This window comes from Oreochromis aureus, linkage group 5, assembly GCF_013358895.1.
Source record: "Oreochromis aureus strain Israel breed Guangdong linkage group 5, ZZ_aureus, whole genome shotgun sequence".
NCBI classification, from domain to species: Eukaryota; Metazoa; Chordata; class Actinopteri; order Cichliformes; family Cichlidae; genus Oreochromis; species Oreochromis aureus.
In genome coordinates, this window is record NC_052946.1 from 7,023,475 (window position 1) to 7,036,604 (window position 13,130).

Below are 13,130 nucleotides of genomic sequence, written 5' to 3' on the forward strand. Positions count from 1 at the left end.
ACTCTGTTTTATCACTTCATCCATATGAATAAATGTTCCAAACTAATCCACTGCCATGTTTCTTATGGCTGCAGCATCTTAACCAGAAATATTCTACATGTTTGTGTATCTTTTTATGCACTTTTCCGCCATAACTCACTCAGACGTGTTTGGCATATATGGAGTTTTGGGGATTTTCGCTGCATTTAAAAATCAAGCTCAGCGGTCAGTTGAAGTGATGGTTCTGAATCGTGCACAATAAATAAGGCCGATTTGTTTGTAAGGTGATATTTTAATATTATTTACATAACAAAAAGTCTTCCACTTTCTCTCCTTCTTCTTCTTCGCCAGGATCAGGTGAGTCATGTGGAGTCCTCAATAGTCCTGCGCGAGCCCAGAATGGCTGCCTCACCTTATTATCCTCCTACAACTTTTTCATCAATCAATAGCGTGGAGCTGACATTTGTCATATTATTGGGATTTTCTGGTTTCAAATGCAGACATTTTGCAGCCAAGCTTTAAATAGACTGTTGACCGCAGAATATTTGGTTGAGTGTGTGACAGGGAGAGCGAGGCGCTGCCAAGAAGTGCGTGCGGTTTGAGGTGTGTGTGTGTGTGTGTGTGTGTGTGTGTGTGTGTGTGTGTGTGTGTGTGTGTGTGTGTGTGTGTGTGTGTTGGACAGGAGTGGAGGGTGGCTGGGGAGGGCATTAGTGAATGGCTGTGCTATTGCATCCTCCCAGGAGACCTCTAAAACACACACACACCATAGTACCTTAGCAGCGCATTAAACCCGCCTCCTTCATCCGCAAAAAACTCCCATCTCTCTGCCGTACCTCTATAACCTCGCGCCGCCCCTCAGCTAAAGTCAGTGCACACGCTCTCTCTTCTGCCAGACGCTCAAGGAGACGGCAGTGTGTGAGGAGGACCCGCGCGTATTTACGCTCAGAGCGCGCGCGCGCGTGTGTGTGTATGTGTGTGTGTGTGTGCGCATGTCTCGGGGTAAGGTCGGAGATCCCCCAGCACGCTGACAGGAGAGCCCCGCTTGTCTGAGAGCGGCAGCCGGCAGCGGGTGATAAAGCTTTAAGTGAAGAAGAGCAGCGGGAGGAAGAAGAACCGGCGGAGAGCTGCTTCATCTTGGCTTTTAAACTTGACTGCTCCTCCACGCGCTCTCCCCGGTGCAGAGAAGGAAAGCAAACAAGTTGATTCCGAAAAAGGGTCGATTCAGCCAAAGCTGCACTAGACTTATTTTGTAAAGCATCCCTCTGGAGCCCCTCTCCCCGTCCCTTCTGAGCGCGCAGTGACAGAAGGAGGGACGGGAGAACCGGGCAGACGGACCGTGAAGCTGCGCGTCTTCCCCGGCGCAGGACCCACTGGATGCGGGATGATGGATTAACAGCCTAGACTGTGCCGCTTGACGCACGACCCCCTTGTCCACCTCGGGATTATTTCAGCTCTCACTGACCCCCCCTCCTTCAATCTCGAGATGACCGAGGAATATGTTTTGCGGTGCGTCCTGATGCTCTGCTGCGCGCTTCTCTCGGCCAACGCGAGTAACTGGCTGTAAGTTGGACGTTCACATTTCTAAACCTGAATCCACAAATCTCCGCTCTTCTATTTCACCTGTGCTCCTGTTTTCCTCCTCATCTACACATCATCTTCGTCTAACCTCCCACCCCGGCTCAGTGGGCGCACAGGTTAATGGTTAACCATCAGGCACACACTGTCTCTCTCTCACTTTCTCTCTTTCAGACTTAATAACTTACTAATATGGCTACCCACCCCCATCCCCCCACCCCCCAAAACCCCACAAGTTGACTTTTTGGTCAGCTGTTTGTTTTGGAGTGACTGGACTTTAAATTGCATTTTGCGCAAAAAAAGTTAAAGATTTTTGTGGACATAATGAAATTAACTGACAGGTTTTTTAAAAAAAAAAAAAAAAAAAAAAATTAACATAAAGCCCAAGAGAAAAGTGGGCAAACTCAGTGTGAGGCTCCTCTGTGCTGCTCTTATCAGCAGCAAAAAGTCAAATTAGGAGGAAGTTTTTGAATTAGGTTTTTTCTCTTTTGCAAAACTGAACAATTTCTCCTCATCTGAGAAACCAGACCAGGCATGAAGTAGATAGATAAATGCATATATAGATACAAATAAAAGTCCCTTTTCTCTTTTGTAAACACCTTTCTTTAACTTGAAGAGAAACAGCAGGTTTTATTTGAAGTAAAGAACTCCCTTTTAAACCTTTTTAAATGAGTGAAATAAAATAGCAACTTCAATTTTGCAAACAAAAACCAAGTACGAGCTGAACACTAATGGTATGGGTGCATGACTGAAGATAAGAAGTTCAGTGAGGTCGCTAAAAGCAAAACATCAGTATCATGGATTTATTTTCAAAAGGTGTAACACACGGCCCGACGCTGTAGCCAAAGCGCACCGTGCCACCTCTTCTGCTGGGGGCCGGTCGGTTGGGTCGCGTGTGTGTGCCTGCTCTCAAGGCAGCCTGTGGGAGGTGGTTAGGTGGGTTTCTGCATTCCTCTGCAGGCTCCGCTCCATTTTCTACTCCCATTCATTCCACTCACCTTTAGCAAATTTACAAGCAGTGCTCATCATTCAGGGGGGACTGTTTCATTTCCCCCCTCTTCCATAGAATCGAGGCTCTGTTGATATGAAATCGAGCTGACAGAGAATTATGTAGTGACTAATAACTACAGTATTCTCAAACTGTGGTTACTCACTTGACGGTTTGTATTTTTATTTCCTCATAATAGGGAGAGCTATAGTAGCCTTCTGTGTTTACGTCAGGCTGGTGCTGTAGACGGCCTGACTGATACTGCTGACAGATTCATCAGAGTAAGTTAAATTAAAGCCCTGCCAAACAGCACTGCCTACCTTGAACTCTGTCACTGAGTACAGGGTAATTGTGCTGTTTGGGGCTGAAGGCGTGGTGACAGCAGCACACAGCAGGCATGTACAGGCAGGCTGCCGAGCTGCCAGTCTGCTCTGCAGGATTAAACTGTTGAGGAAAATCTGTGTGTGAGTCCTCCACGCTTCAGCAAGGGTCAGAGGATGAGAAGCAGTTTCAGCATTGCTGTTACTACAGTGGCTCTGAAACATGCAATAACTACACCTGTTGTGTAACAGAGCAGGTTACCACTGTAGGATCTGATTGGATAGACGTACTATAGTTGCATACAATGTTATTTACTCATACAAGGATTTTGACATACAGTAGTCTTGATGTAGTCAGTTGACTTACGTGGAACCATAAATTGTATATAGAAGATGAACATGGCATGAATTTTGAACACGTATTCTGTGTGAAGCCAGCAGGGGGCGACTTCTGTAGTTGCAAAAAGCTGTCCCGTTGTATAGAACTCTGTGGTAAAACTATCTTCAGGTGTCTTGATCTGTGACCTCGATAAACACTCTCCTGATGACTTTATGATGTCAGCTGCACATTTCAAGACCAAATATTACACATTGTTCATGTTGTAAATCACAAGCAAAGTCAAAATAGGAGGATAAAACAGTATGGTCACTGGCTAATGATTCATCAATCAGATGTGTTTCTGTAACGCTGTAATGTGTTTGGTTTTGAAAAGCTGAGGAAAGAAGAGTCTGACTGATGCCCACTACTGTTGTTCAATAATGGCAAAAAGTAATTACCATTATTTTGCTCAATATTGTGTTTACTTTTTTGGGGGGGGGTGGGCAAATCAGTGGATTTCTTCACATTTTAAAAAAAAAAAAAAAAAGGGATTTAAATGAGCTTCAATTATTAGTTAATAATTTAACTGAAGGAATTAAATAAGTGTGAACTCAAGCAAACATTCCACAGCCTGGAGGGAAGTGTTTGGGCTTTAAAGGAGGGAGGAAAGGAAAGGAACATGCTGAAAGAGTTATATTAGCAGCTCATGATTATTCCTTTGACCAAATCTAAATCCAGTCACTACTTTAGTTTTGTTTTTATTTAAACTTAATGCCCAAAGCAGTAGAGAAGTCAAATGCACTGCTTCAGATATCAATATACAGATATATAGAAATATATATCTGTATATTGACAGAAGCTGAATGAGCATATTTGACCTTAAGTTTCAAATTATATATATATTTCAATCTAATCAACACATATCATGCAGTAATTCAAAAGTATTAGTCTTAATGGAGACTAGAAGGGATGCAGACTAAATCCAAGGAAATATGCCTACCTTTTTAATGTGTCTTATAACTCTAATTGCATTTACTGCACCGGGCAATAGAAATCTGGAAATAGAAACACTGAAAATCTTTGGTTTAAAGGGACATTTGGTGATACACTTCCAAACGGTTCCAAACTCTTAGAAAAATTGAAGCAGCAGAATCTAGAATACCCCGAAATTAACTCTTTCCTGAGAATTAAGCTCTTCATGAGCTTGATCCTACGTTGCCCATAATGCAACTTGATAGTGTTGTTATCAGACCAGTCGACCCTTCCGGCCCAGTAAATACCCACACCTTTAAAACTACTTGGCCCCTGTTTGTAACAAAGGCACTTCAGTATAATGTATAATAATAATAACATAACAATGCTTTGTCTCCAAGCCAAAATAACCCTGATGTTATCACTATGACATAATTAGGATCGGGAATATGCTGAGTCATACTCCTAAACTGAGATCCTGGAACACACACACACACACACATGCCTGTTTTGTTTCTGTTCCATAGCTAAGGATGACATCATGAAATCTAGCTAAAATTAGCCTTTGGTAAACTGCTGGGCATTTTCACTTTTATGAATTACGTGAACAAATCCATTCCTATAAAGTAATAATGTGCATGTTAGTTGATATTACAAAATAACTGGGTGAACTACAACTTCTGTTGAAGCAGTAAAGGCTAGTAGAGCCACACTGAATGCTGAGGCTGTGTTTCAGTATAGAGCTCTTAAAATCCTGACTGACGAGGAGGTTAAACTGCTCGTCACGCCTCTCAGCTGTTCTTACGTCACGCTGAACTGCAGCCTGAACCGGGCTGTTTGTTTACTTCACCTGCAGCTCTCTGTGTCACCTTTAGCCCATCCACCAGGATGTGATCCGTTTGCCAGATCTCTGTGGGTGCTGAGTCACATTTTGTGTCCCATTTGACGAACAGGGATCTGAATGCTACTTTTCATTAATTTGTCCATCATCACCCTCCTCCTCCTCCTCTGCTTCCTCTTACCCTGCACCGACTGGTTCTGCTACACCTGCACACTGCTCCTGGCCTTGTGGGTGTGTGTGTGTGTATGTGTGTGTGTGTCTTTGTGATTTTTGAACTTAAGTATGTGAGCTGGCATGTCCCCCAACAGTGGCACACGCTCAGTAATTACCACACTACACTGTGCAGGGGAATGGGAGCCACTTACATACATGCGCATGCATGCATGCGTGCACACACAGATGTATTCTCCATCTAGACTTGGTATAAACACATAATCTGTATGTGAATAACTGATCTGCATACAGGAAAAAGATGCATTAATGCAGGATGTTTGTGCACCTGAGCGCCATAAAGTAAGGCAGACCACAGGCTGAGGCGGTCAAGCTCCAGCTGCCTCATACCATAAACCAAAGCTAGGCTCTCAAAGGCACAGTAACTATCATCGGCCTCAGCTCTGCACTGGAATAAAACCAGAGCCCATACAGAAGCATGTCATCCCACAAACTGGGATGATGTATAGTTCACTTAACTCCACCTCATTTGTTTGCATAATTAAAACTGTGGCCATAATCGAGATGACAAACGCCAGAAAAAGCAAATACCAATGGAAAGAATGTGATTAATCAGATAACGTATCCGGATACAGCTCACATTACAGGACCATTTTGGAATTTGTTTTTTGTTTTGTTTTTACCTGGGCACTAACAAAGGTTAGTGATCGTCTCAATATTGCGCAAAAGTGCTACAATTGTCAACCGCAAACGAGCTGCAATAGAATCTGATATTGTTGTTTGACAGAGTGTAAACACGGAAATTAGCCACCTGGTGCGGCTCTCCTCCCAGGACACTTTCCAGCTGACAGAGTCACCGACCCATCTTCCAATTAGTAACCTCAAAAATTCCATCGCTTTTCCTCCATCGGTTTTACTGCTTTGGTTTTTAGTGAAATTCCTAATCAGATGGAATTTTGTGCAGAAATCCATGGCCACCAGATGATCAGACTTAGCTTTTCTTCTATTGATACCTTTGACTTGAGTGGGTGTTGTTGTATAGACTCCGTCCTGCTCATGATGACTTATAAAATCCCTGGTTAGCTTCTGACTTTTCCTCTAACAGCATCATCTGAAAAAATTATAAGGGAACACTCAGTCATCAGAGTATAGACAGACAAAGCCAGTTAGACTTCAGGGATGTCAGTAAGGAAGCTTATGGATCCATTTCAGCTGCTTTGGTGCAAATCCTCGAGGATGACACTTCTACACATGATGTTGCAGAAAGGTGCGCTGTGACTCCCAACACAGTGTCAAGACTATGGAGGAGAAACCAGGAAATGGGTCATTTGATGAAAAGACGGGGGTTAACCCAATAGCAGGGCTGGTATTTGTTTGTGCAACAAACAGGAGCAGACTCAAACTGTCGGGAACAGACTCACTGAAGGCGGCATAAGAGTTCAGCATCCTCAGATGGGGCCGTTGCTCAGCATAGCACCGCGCAGATCAATTGGCAAGACTCACTCAAGAACACCAGAACTGGCACTCTGTTCTCATCACAGATGAGAGCGCGCTCACACTGTCGGTGCAGTGGGCCCTGGACAACCCTGACCTCAAGTGGCCGGTATGTGTACGCAGTTCCTGGATGACGAAGATATTGACGCCACTGGTTGGTCCCCAGGTTCCCCAAACCTGAATCTAACTTGCTGGTCCTAACACATCATTCCTGACACTGTCTCAAGCTACTAGCACTGACAAGGACACTAGCAAAAAGCAAACAAGAGAAAGATCTATCAGACAAGGGAGCTGTCTTGTCGTTGCCTCTCCTTGCATCTGTCGTCACTATGATTTACCCTAAAGCAGGTTAAATGGATTGACATTAGTTTATTGTTTCAAAGTGGACAAATCAATATCCCTGGAGTTTAGCTGACTGTGTGTTATTTTTGTTATTGAGCAGCGTTTGCAAATATTTATAAGGATAACGTGCTAAACTGACGCCAAGGATGATTTAAAATAATTAATAACTGCAGTGGCAACAAAAAGATTACTTGACATTGGTCTGCGACAGATTCAGCAGTGTCTTCTTATTGTCTTGAATGAAAGTTAAAAGCAGGGCAAAGTGTTGGTTATGTTTTTCAGTGTCTTTGTGTGTGAACATATAAGAGTACTGCGCGTCCTGGACGAGCATGGTAAGCTGATAAAGAGATGGCAGCTGATCAGCAGTCAGAGAAAGCACTGCGGTACACACTGGCGCCTCACACTGCTTTTCACACGCGCACTCTCTCTCACACGCTCGCACATGTGGTAAATCAGTGGCATGTTATTTCAAGCCTTCTTGTCACCAGAGTGTGCGCAATTATCGTGGCACACTTGGAGCCACGGGATAACCAGATTACAGCCGGTCCTGCTCGGGGCTGACGAGGAAACACCGGCACCGCTGAAAGACAAGACAGCCCTGGCTGACCAACAGAGAGGTGCACGGGGTGTTTAGAAGACATAACACGCTTTTGGAGGTCTGGGGGGTCCTGGGGTGTGAACAGCTGACTGCATTTCTGCCTTTGTACTACAGCGTCTGTGATGCTCCTGTGAGGCAGGAATAGAAAATGTTCCAAAAAATATCTCAACCGTACGCAGAGGCAGGACAGTCATAGGTGCAGGCAAGTGTTCTTAAACAATGTGAAGTTAGTTGTTCCACTGTTGCTACAACTGGCAACACTGTAAATGGTGCCCATGTTAATAGAATGAGTATCTTCAGTATCTTATTGTAGCGTTACAATAGGTACTAATAGGTACTAATGTTCATTTAATTGACAGTAAAAAAGCTCATTGCTAATGATGTCTCAAAGGCAAGAAACTCAGAAAGATCAAAATTTACAAAACTGACTTAATGTTTTATTCAAGATGACCCGAAACAAATGACTGAGACCCTAAACTACTGCGGGGTCTTTACCTCACAATATAAAGCATTACCCATGTAAATAAAACTGAACTGAATATAAATTTTTTTAAGTCGGAGCAGGCAATCACTTGTTCATAGGATTCTCTGTATAAGTATAAAGTAGGTTAATCTATAGAGTAGTGTTAACTTGGTAGCAGAAAAGGTGAGAAGAACCATGCTAACCACATGCACGGGGACTTCTTTATATATCCAGTGTTATGTACAATACTTGGGTTATGTGCACATGTGTTAACTGTGTAAACAGTAAGCAGGAGCGGTAAATGGTGCAAGTCCTAACCTGCCTGCTCCGCATGAAGGATGTCATTTTCACAAGCCAGCTTATCTCCTTATCTATCCAACCTGAATGTGAAAATTAAAAAAAATAATCATAAAAGTGTCTTTGACACTGTGGAAAAAGGCATTAATAATTTAACTATTCCTATTCTATCCTCTTTATTCCAGTTTGTTAGGTACACCGGTTCAACTGGTTGTTACCTCAAATATCTAATCAAATCAACATGGTAGAAACTCAGTGCATGCAGGGGAGGTCAAGATGACCGGCTGATGTTGAAATGAGCATCTGAATGGGCAAGAAAGGTGATTTAAGTGACTTTGAGCATGGCATGGTGCCAGGTGGGCTGCTCTGAGTATTTCAGAACCTGGAATTTTGCAATCTTACCATCTCCAGGACCAAAAAAGAGAAAATAACTAGTGAGCAGCAGTTCTTCTGGTGAAGTTTCTTTGTTGATGCCAGAAGTCAAAGGAGAAGGGTCCGGCTGCTTCAAGCTGAGAGGAATGCAACAGTAACTCAAATAACCACTCATTATAACCAGTGTATGCAAAAAAGCACCTGATAACGCACAACGTTGAACGTCAATGCAGATGAGCTACAGCAACAGAAGACCACACAAGTTGCGACTCCTGTCGGCTAAGAACCAGAAACTGAGGGCAAAGTCAGACAACAGCAGACTGGAAAAACTAGAAAATGGACCAAACAACGTGACAGCATGGATCCATCCTGGAGGATCGGAGGTGGTGTGATGGTGTGGAGGATATTTTCTTGGCACACTTTGGACACCTCAGTACCAGATGAGCCTGCCTGAGTATTGTTGCTGACCATGTCCATCCCTTTATAACCACAGTGTACACACTTTCTGGCAGCTGCTTCCAGCAGGACAATACACCCTGTCACAAAGGTCAAATTACATCCATGCTAGGCAGGGATAGCTCAGTAGGCAGAGTGGTGGCCCCATGATCGGAAGGTCGGGGGTTCGATTCCCCTGAACAGCTACCCTGAGGTACCCCTGAGCAAGGTACCGTCCCTACACACTGCTCCCCGGGCGCCCAAAGGCTGCCCACTGCTTCACTGAGTGAATGGGTTAAATGCAGAGAGGAATTTCCCCACGGGGATCAATAAAGTACACTTTCTTTCTGTCATGTCAACATGGACCAAAATCTCTGATGAGCAATCTGCTGAAAATGTACCCTGAAAAATTAAGACTGAAAGCAAAGGGGATCCAAACTAAGTGTCCAATGACTTCCTACTATAAGGCCCCCTTCCCACTCTGAATTGGATAAATGGAAGAAGATTGTATATCTTGGGGTTATAATAACTGCAGTCAGATTATTGATCTCTTTTGATGTACATTCTAGCCACATCTGGCTCTTTCTAGCCTATGTTAGTTATGTCTTGGTTTATTAACTGATATTCTTCCTGATTACTTTAAAATGAGAGGCAGTGGTTTTCAACAACTAAACTCAGTTAATTAATGTCTTCAGGTACGGTGCATCATGCTAAACAAACATGGCTCAAGACAAACACACATTTACTTACATTTCTCTGGAAGTGCATGAGAGCATTTAAGTTCAGCTTAAGAATGTGACAAATTGTATGTCGTTGTTGTTCTTCAATGTGATTGTCTTTGATCAACTTGTGGTTAAAAGTCCAAAAATTATTTTTATTACTCCCTGGATGCTTGTTTCTTTGATTGAAGCATGCAGCAGGCCGTACACTGATGGGCAGAGCTTTGCTTCTTCATTTAGATCCAACCACAGTTTCAGGAGATAACTCCACTGTGGTTGTGAGCGCTGCTACAGCTAACCTCTGGATTAGCTTGAATGTGATCTTCCTAAAGGTTGTCTGAATTGGTTACCATTCAAATATATGCAATATGCTTGCATACAGGAGGGTAGGATGGACACTGGCTCAGTGCTATTTAAAGAAGATGATTTTTTAAATGTACCATCCACTACTTTTTTATTCTGCCTCTATTTGTCAGCTTTTAAGGAAACTGACACCGGCATACTTTGACTACTAGCTTTCTCACCCGAATGAGAGAATTTTGACCGACAAATAGAGACTTGCTTGCTCACAAGCTGATATCATCATGCATGCCTATCATCTTTGTCCTACCAAACCCAGCTACACAAAAAATCATCCAGTTAGCTGGCTAATGTTACCTAAACACAGAAACGGCCACAGGTACATGTCACAGGAATCAGACACAGCCAAGTCCTGCATTTAGAAATAATCAGCTGTTCACAGCTATTGTTTCCCGCACACACACGAACACACATACACTCAGTAATTGGCTCGTAGCCTTTTGAGACTACTAGGCAGGAGGTTAATTTAATGGCTTTTACTGTTTCTTTCTCCAAACGTGTGTGAAAATGTGTTTTTGTGTGCAAGTGTGTGAGGGTTGTGGGGTTGGCAGAGCACGTTATTTTTAGGGGGAAATGAGCAGCTCTAGTGGAGCCAGCAGCATATAAATACACCAAGACAAACGCAGAGGCCCGCAGACACACACACACACACAGCTGCGGAGCAAACTGTAGACCATACATTAATTGAACTCATCAGACTGTTTGACCTCTCACTTTTTAACACTTTAATCTTTTATCACTTAACCATCTCCCTGCCTCACAGCCACTTTTTCTTCCCTTGCCTTCACCGTCTGACCTTAAACGATTCCCTCTGAGCTTTTTTCCATCCTCCCCTCCTTATCTCTCATTCTTTCCACTGAAGGTACTGTCTCTCTCCCCTACTTTTATTTTTTGTGTGGGTGTCACAAGGACGTTTTGAGTATTATGTCTCAAAATGAATACAACACCCGACACATCCACCAAACAACACCGACACCAGCTTCTTAAACCAGCTACTGCATGTCAGCGGTGTTGACATGCAGAGAGAGAGATATCATGCGTGCGATGAGGGCTTATAAGAAAACAAAAAAAACCACAAACAAAAAACTAATTTAGCGGGTAATTTTTAGTGATGAGGTGCTTCTACTTTTAACTTTTTGCTTCTCTTTGTTTTAAGCCCATTTCCTAACAATGCTTTGCCATTATAAATGCAGATATGATCCTGCTTAATTAGATTATATAATAAAAGAGGGGTGAAGAAAAAGCATTAACTGCATATATAATTGAGCAAATGCCATGCTATCCCAAAACATTTTACATTCTGCCATTCCTAACACATATTTACATTTAAGGCATTTTTGAACCCGTATTTTTTTTTTAGTTTATACATTTTTTTAAAAACTTGAGATAAACATGTCTTACCCATTGCCTTGGCTAAGCAGATATAATATTTTTTAAATATATTATAAAAACATATCTAATAAAAGAGTTAAACCTGTGTGTAGGCGGAGTGAAGTGATCACTTACTGTGAAGCCATTCGCTGCACTCAGATGTCATTTTTCTTCTTTTCTTTGGGCTATACACGCTTGGCAATTTTGGCCATCCGCTGGTTTGAATCAAACAGCAACTGGCTGGCTTCAAACGTGAAATAGAAATGTCATGCAGATTTACTGCCAGAGACAGAAGGAGCAATGTAAAAAGTATAAAATCACTGAATCACTTTCAAGCTGCAGTCATACGGTGCAAACAGACACCTGCTGAACAGTGCTAAATAACCATTAAAATAATAAAACTTCATTCACCAAAACTGAGGCACAGTTTGTACCACACAGCAAGCCATATGCAGGAACTTTAAGCCTTTTCAGACTCTGCACTGAAGCTTTAGGATCCCAATTTCAAGTGGCTATTGGAGGAACTGCTGTTTTTGGCACCAGAGGTTGCCACTTGGAAACACTCAAATAACAAAATAAAATAAAATTTTAAAAAAGTTATTTTTACTGATCGTGGTGTAAAAACGCCTCCTGCAAAACCAGTCAGCATGAATGTGGTTTCTGGAAGACTGGGTTATAAAACACTGTGCAAGCGCAATGTGATTGTGGTGATTTGACAAAGTGGATTATGCAGGTTCCTTCACACGCTGGATATAAAGTATTTATATCGTTTATAATGTATATATTTGGAGACAGAAAATGTTTGGATATCTTGACTATCTCCATATGGCATCTACCACTGCCAGAGTGTTTTCCAAATACTAATTTGTACAGGCACATGTACAACACTGGCTGATCACAGCAGCGTAAAGCCATCAGGAAGTTTAGAAGCTGGAGAGTTTAGTACTGTGTTGTTGCTCAGTGTGGGAAGGTGGCTGAAGCCAAACTGAGAGAATAGTGCCCTCTACAGGTCACTATCTGTTTTACATGCTGTGTGAAACACTGCAGAGGGCACACTGAGGGTTAGCTCGGGCCACTTGTTTTTAAATCTATATTGCCTTCATGTTCTCCACCAGCAGTGCTCATTGTAAAAGTTTATTATTTCATTTGATTTTACTGCGCTGCTGAAAAATGACCGTCAGTGCATGTTGACTGTAACTGGTAGTAGGCTTGTCTCGGCTCTTGTAAAACAAGCACACAGTCCCTCGGCAGAAAAGACTCTTTTCTTGCAGCGCTCCTCCTCGCACTTCCCATTTATGCTATATTTACCAGTCACTGTGTACCTCTGCTGTGTGTTCAGTACTGGAAAGTCAAACATGAGGATATTTTCATATAAATACACACTGGAGACGATGGCGGTGCAGAGAGTGTGCTGCAGTGTGGAAGCATTTGTGTCATTTTGTGTGAAGAGATTTACTGAAGCACAGCTCACAGCTTCTACCCCAGCTCTCTCTTGACTGCAGGTTCTCTTCCTT

At 42.7% G+C, this 13,130-nt stretch overlaps 1 protein-coding gene across 1 annotated transcript in view; it reads left to right on the forward strand.

The window, feature by feature from the left end:
* The first annotated feature begins 862 nt into the window (after positions 1–862).
* Positions 863–13,130, forward strand: part of wnt4 (wingless-type MMTV integration site family, member 4) — a 32,680-nt gene continuing 20,412 nt past the window's right edge. Inside the window, exon 1 of the mRNA XM_031748493.2 lies at positions 863–1,539. Within this exon, the coding sequence (XP_031604353.1) occupies positions 1,463–1,539 (77 nt within the window). The 5' untranslated portion in view covers positions 863–1,462. The remainder of the gene's footprint in view (positions 1,540–13,130) is intronic.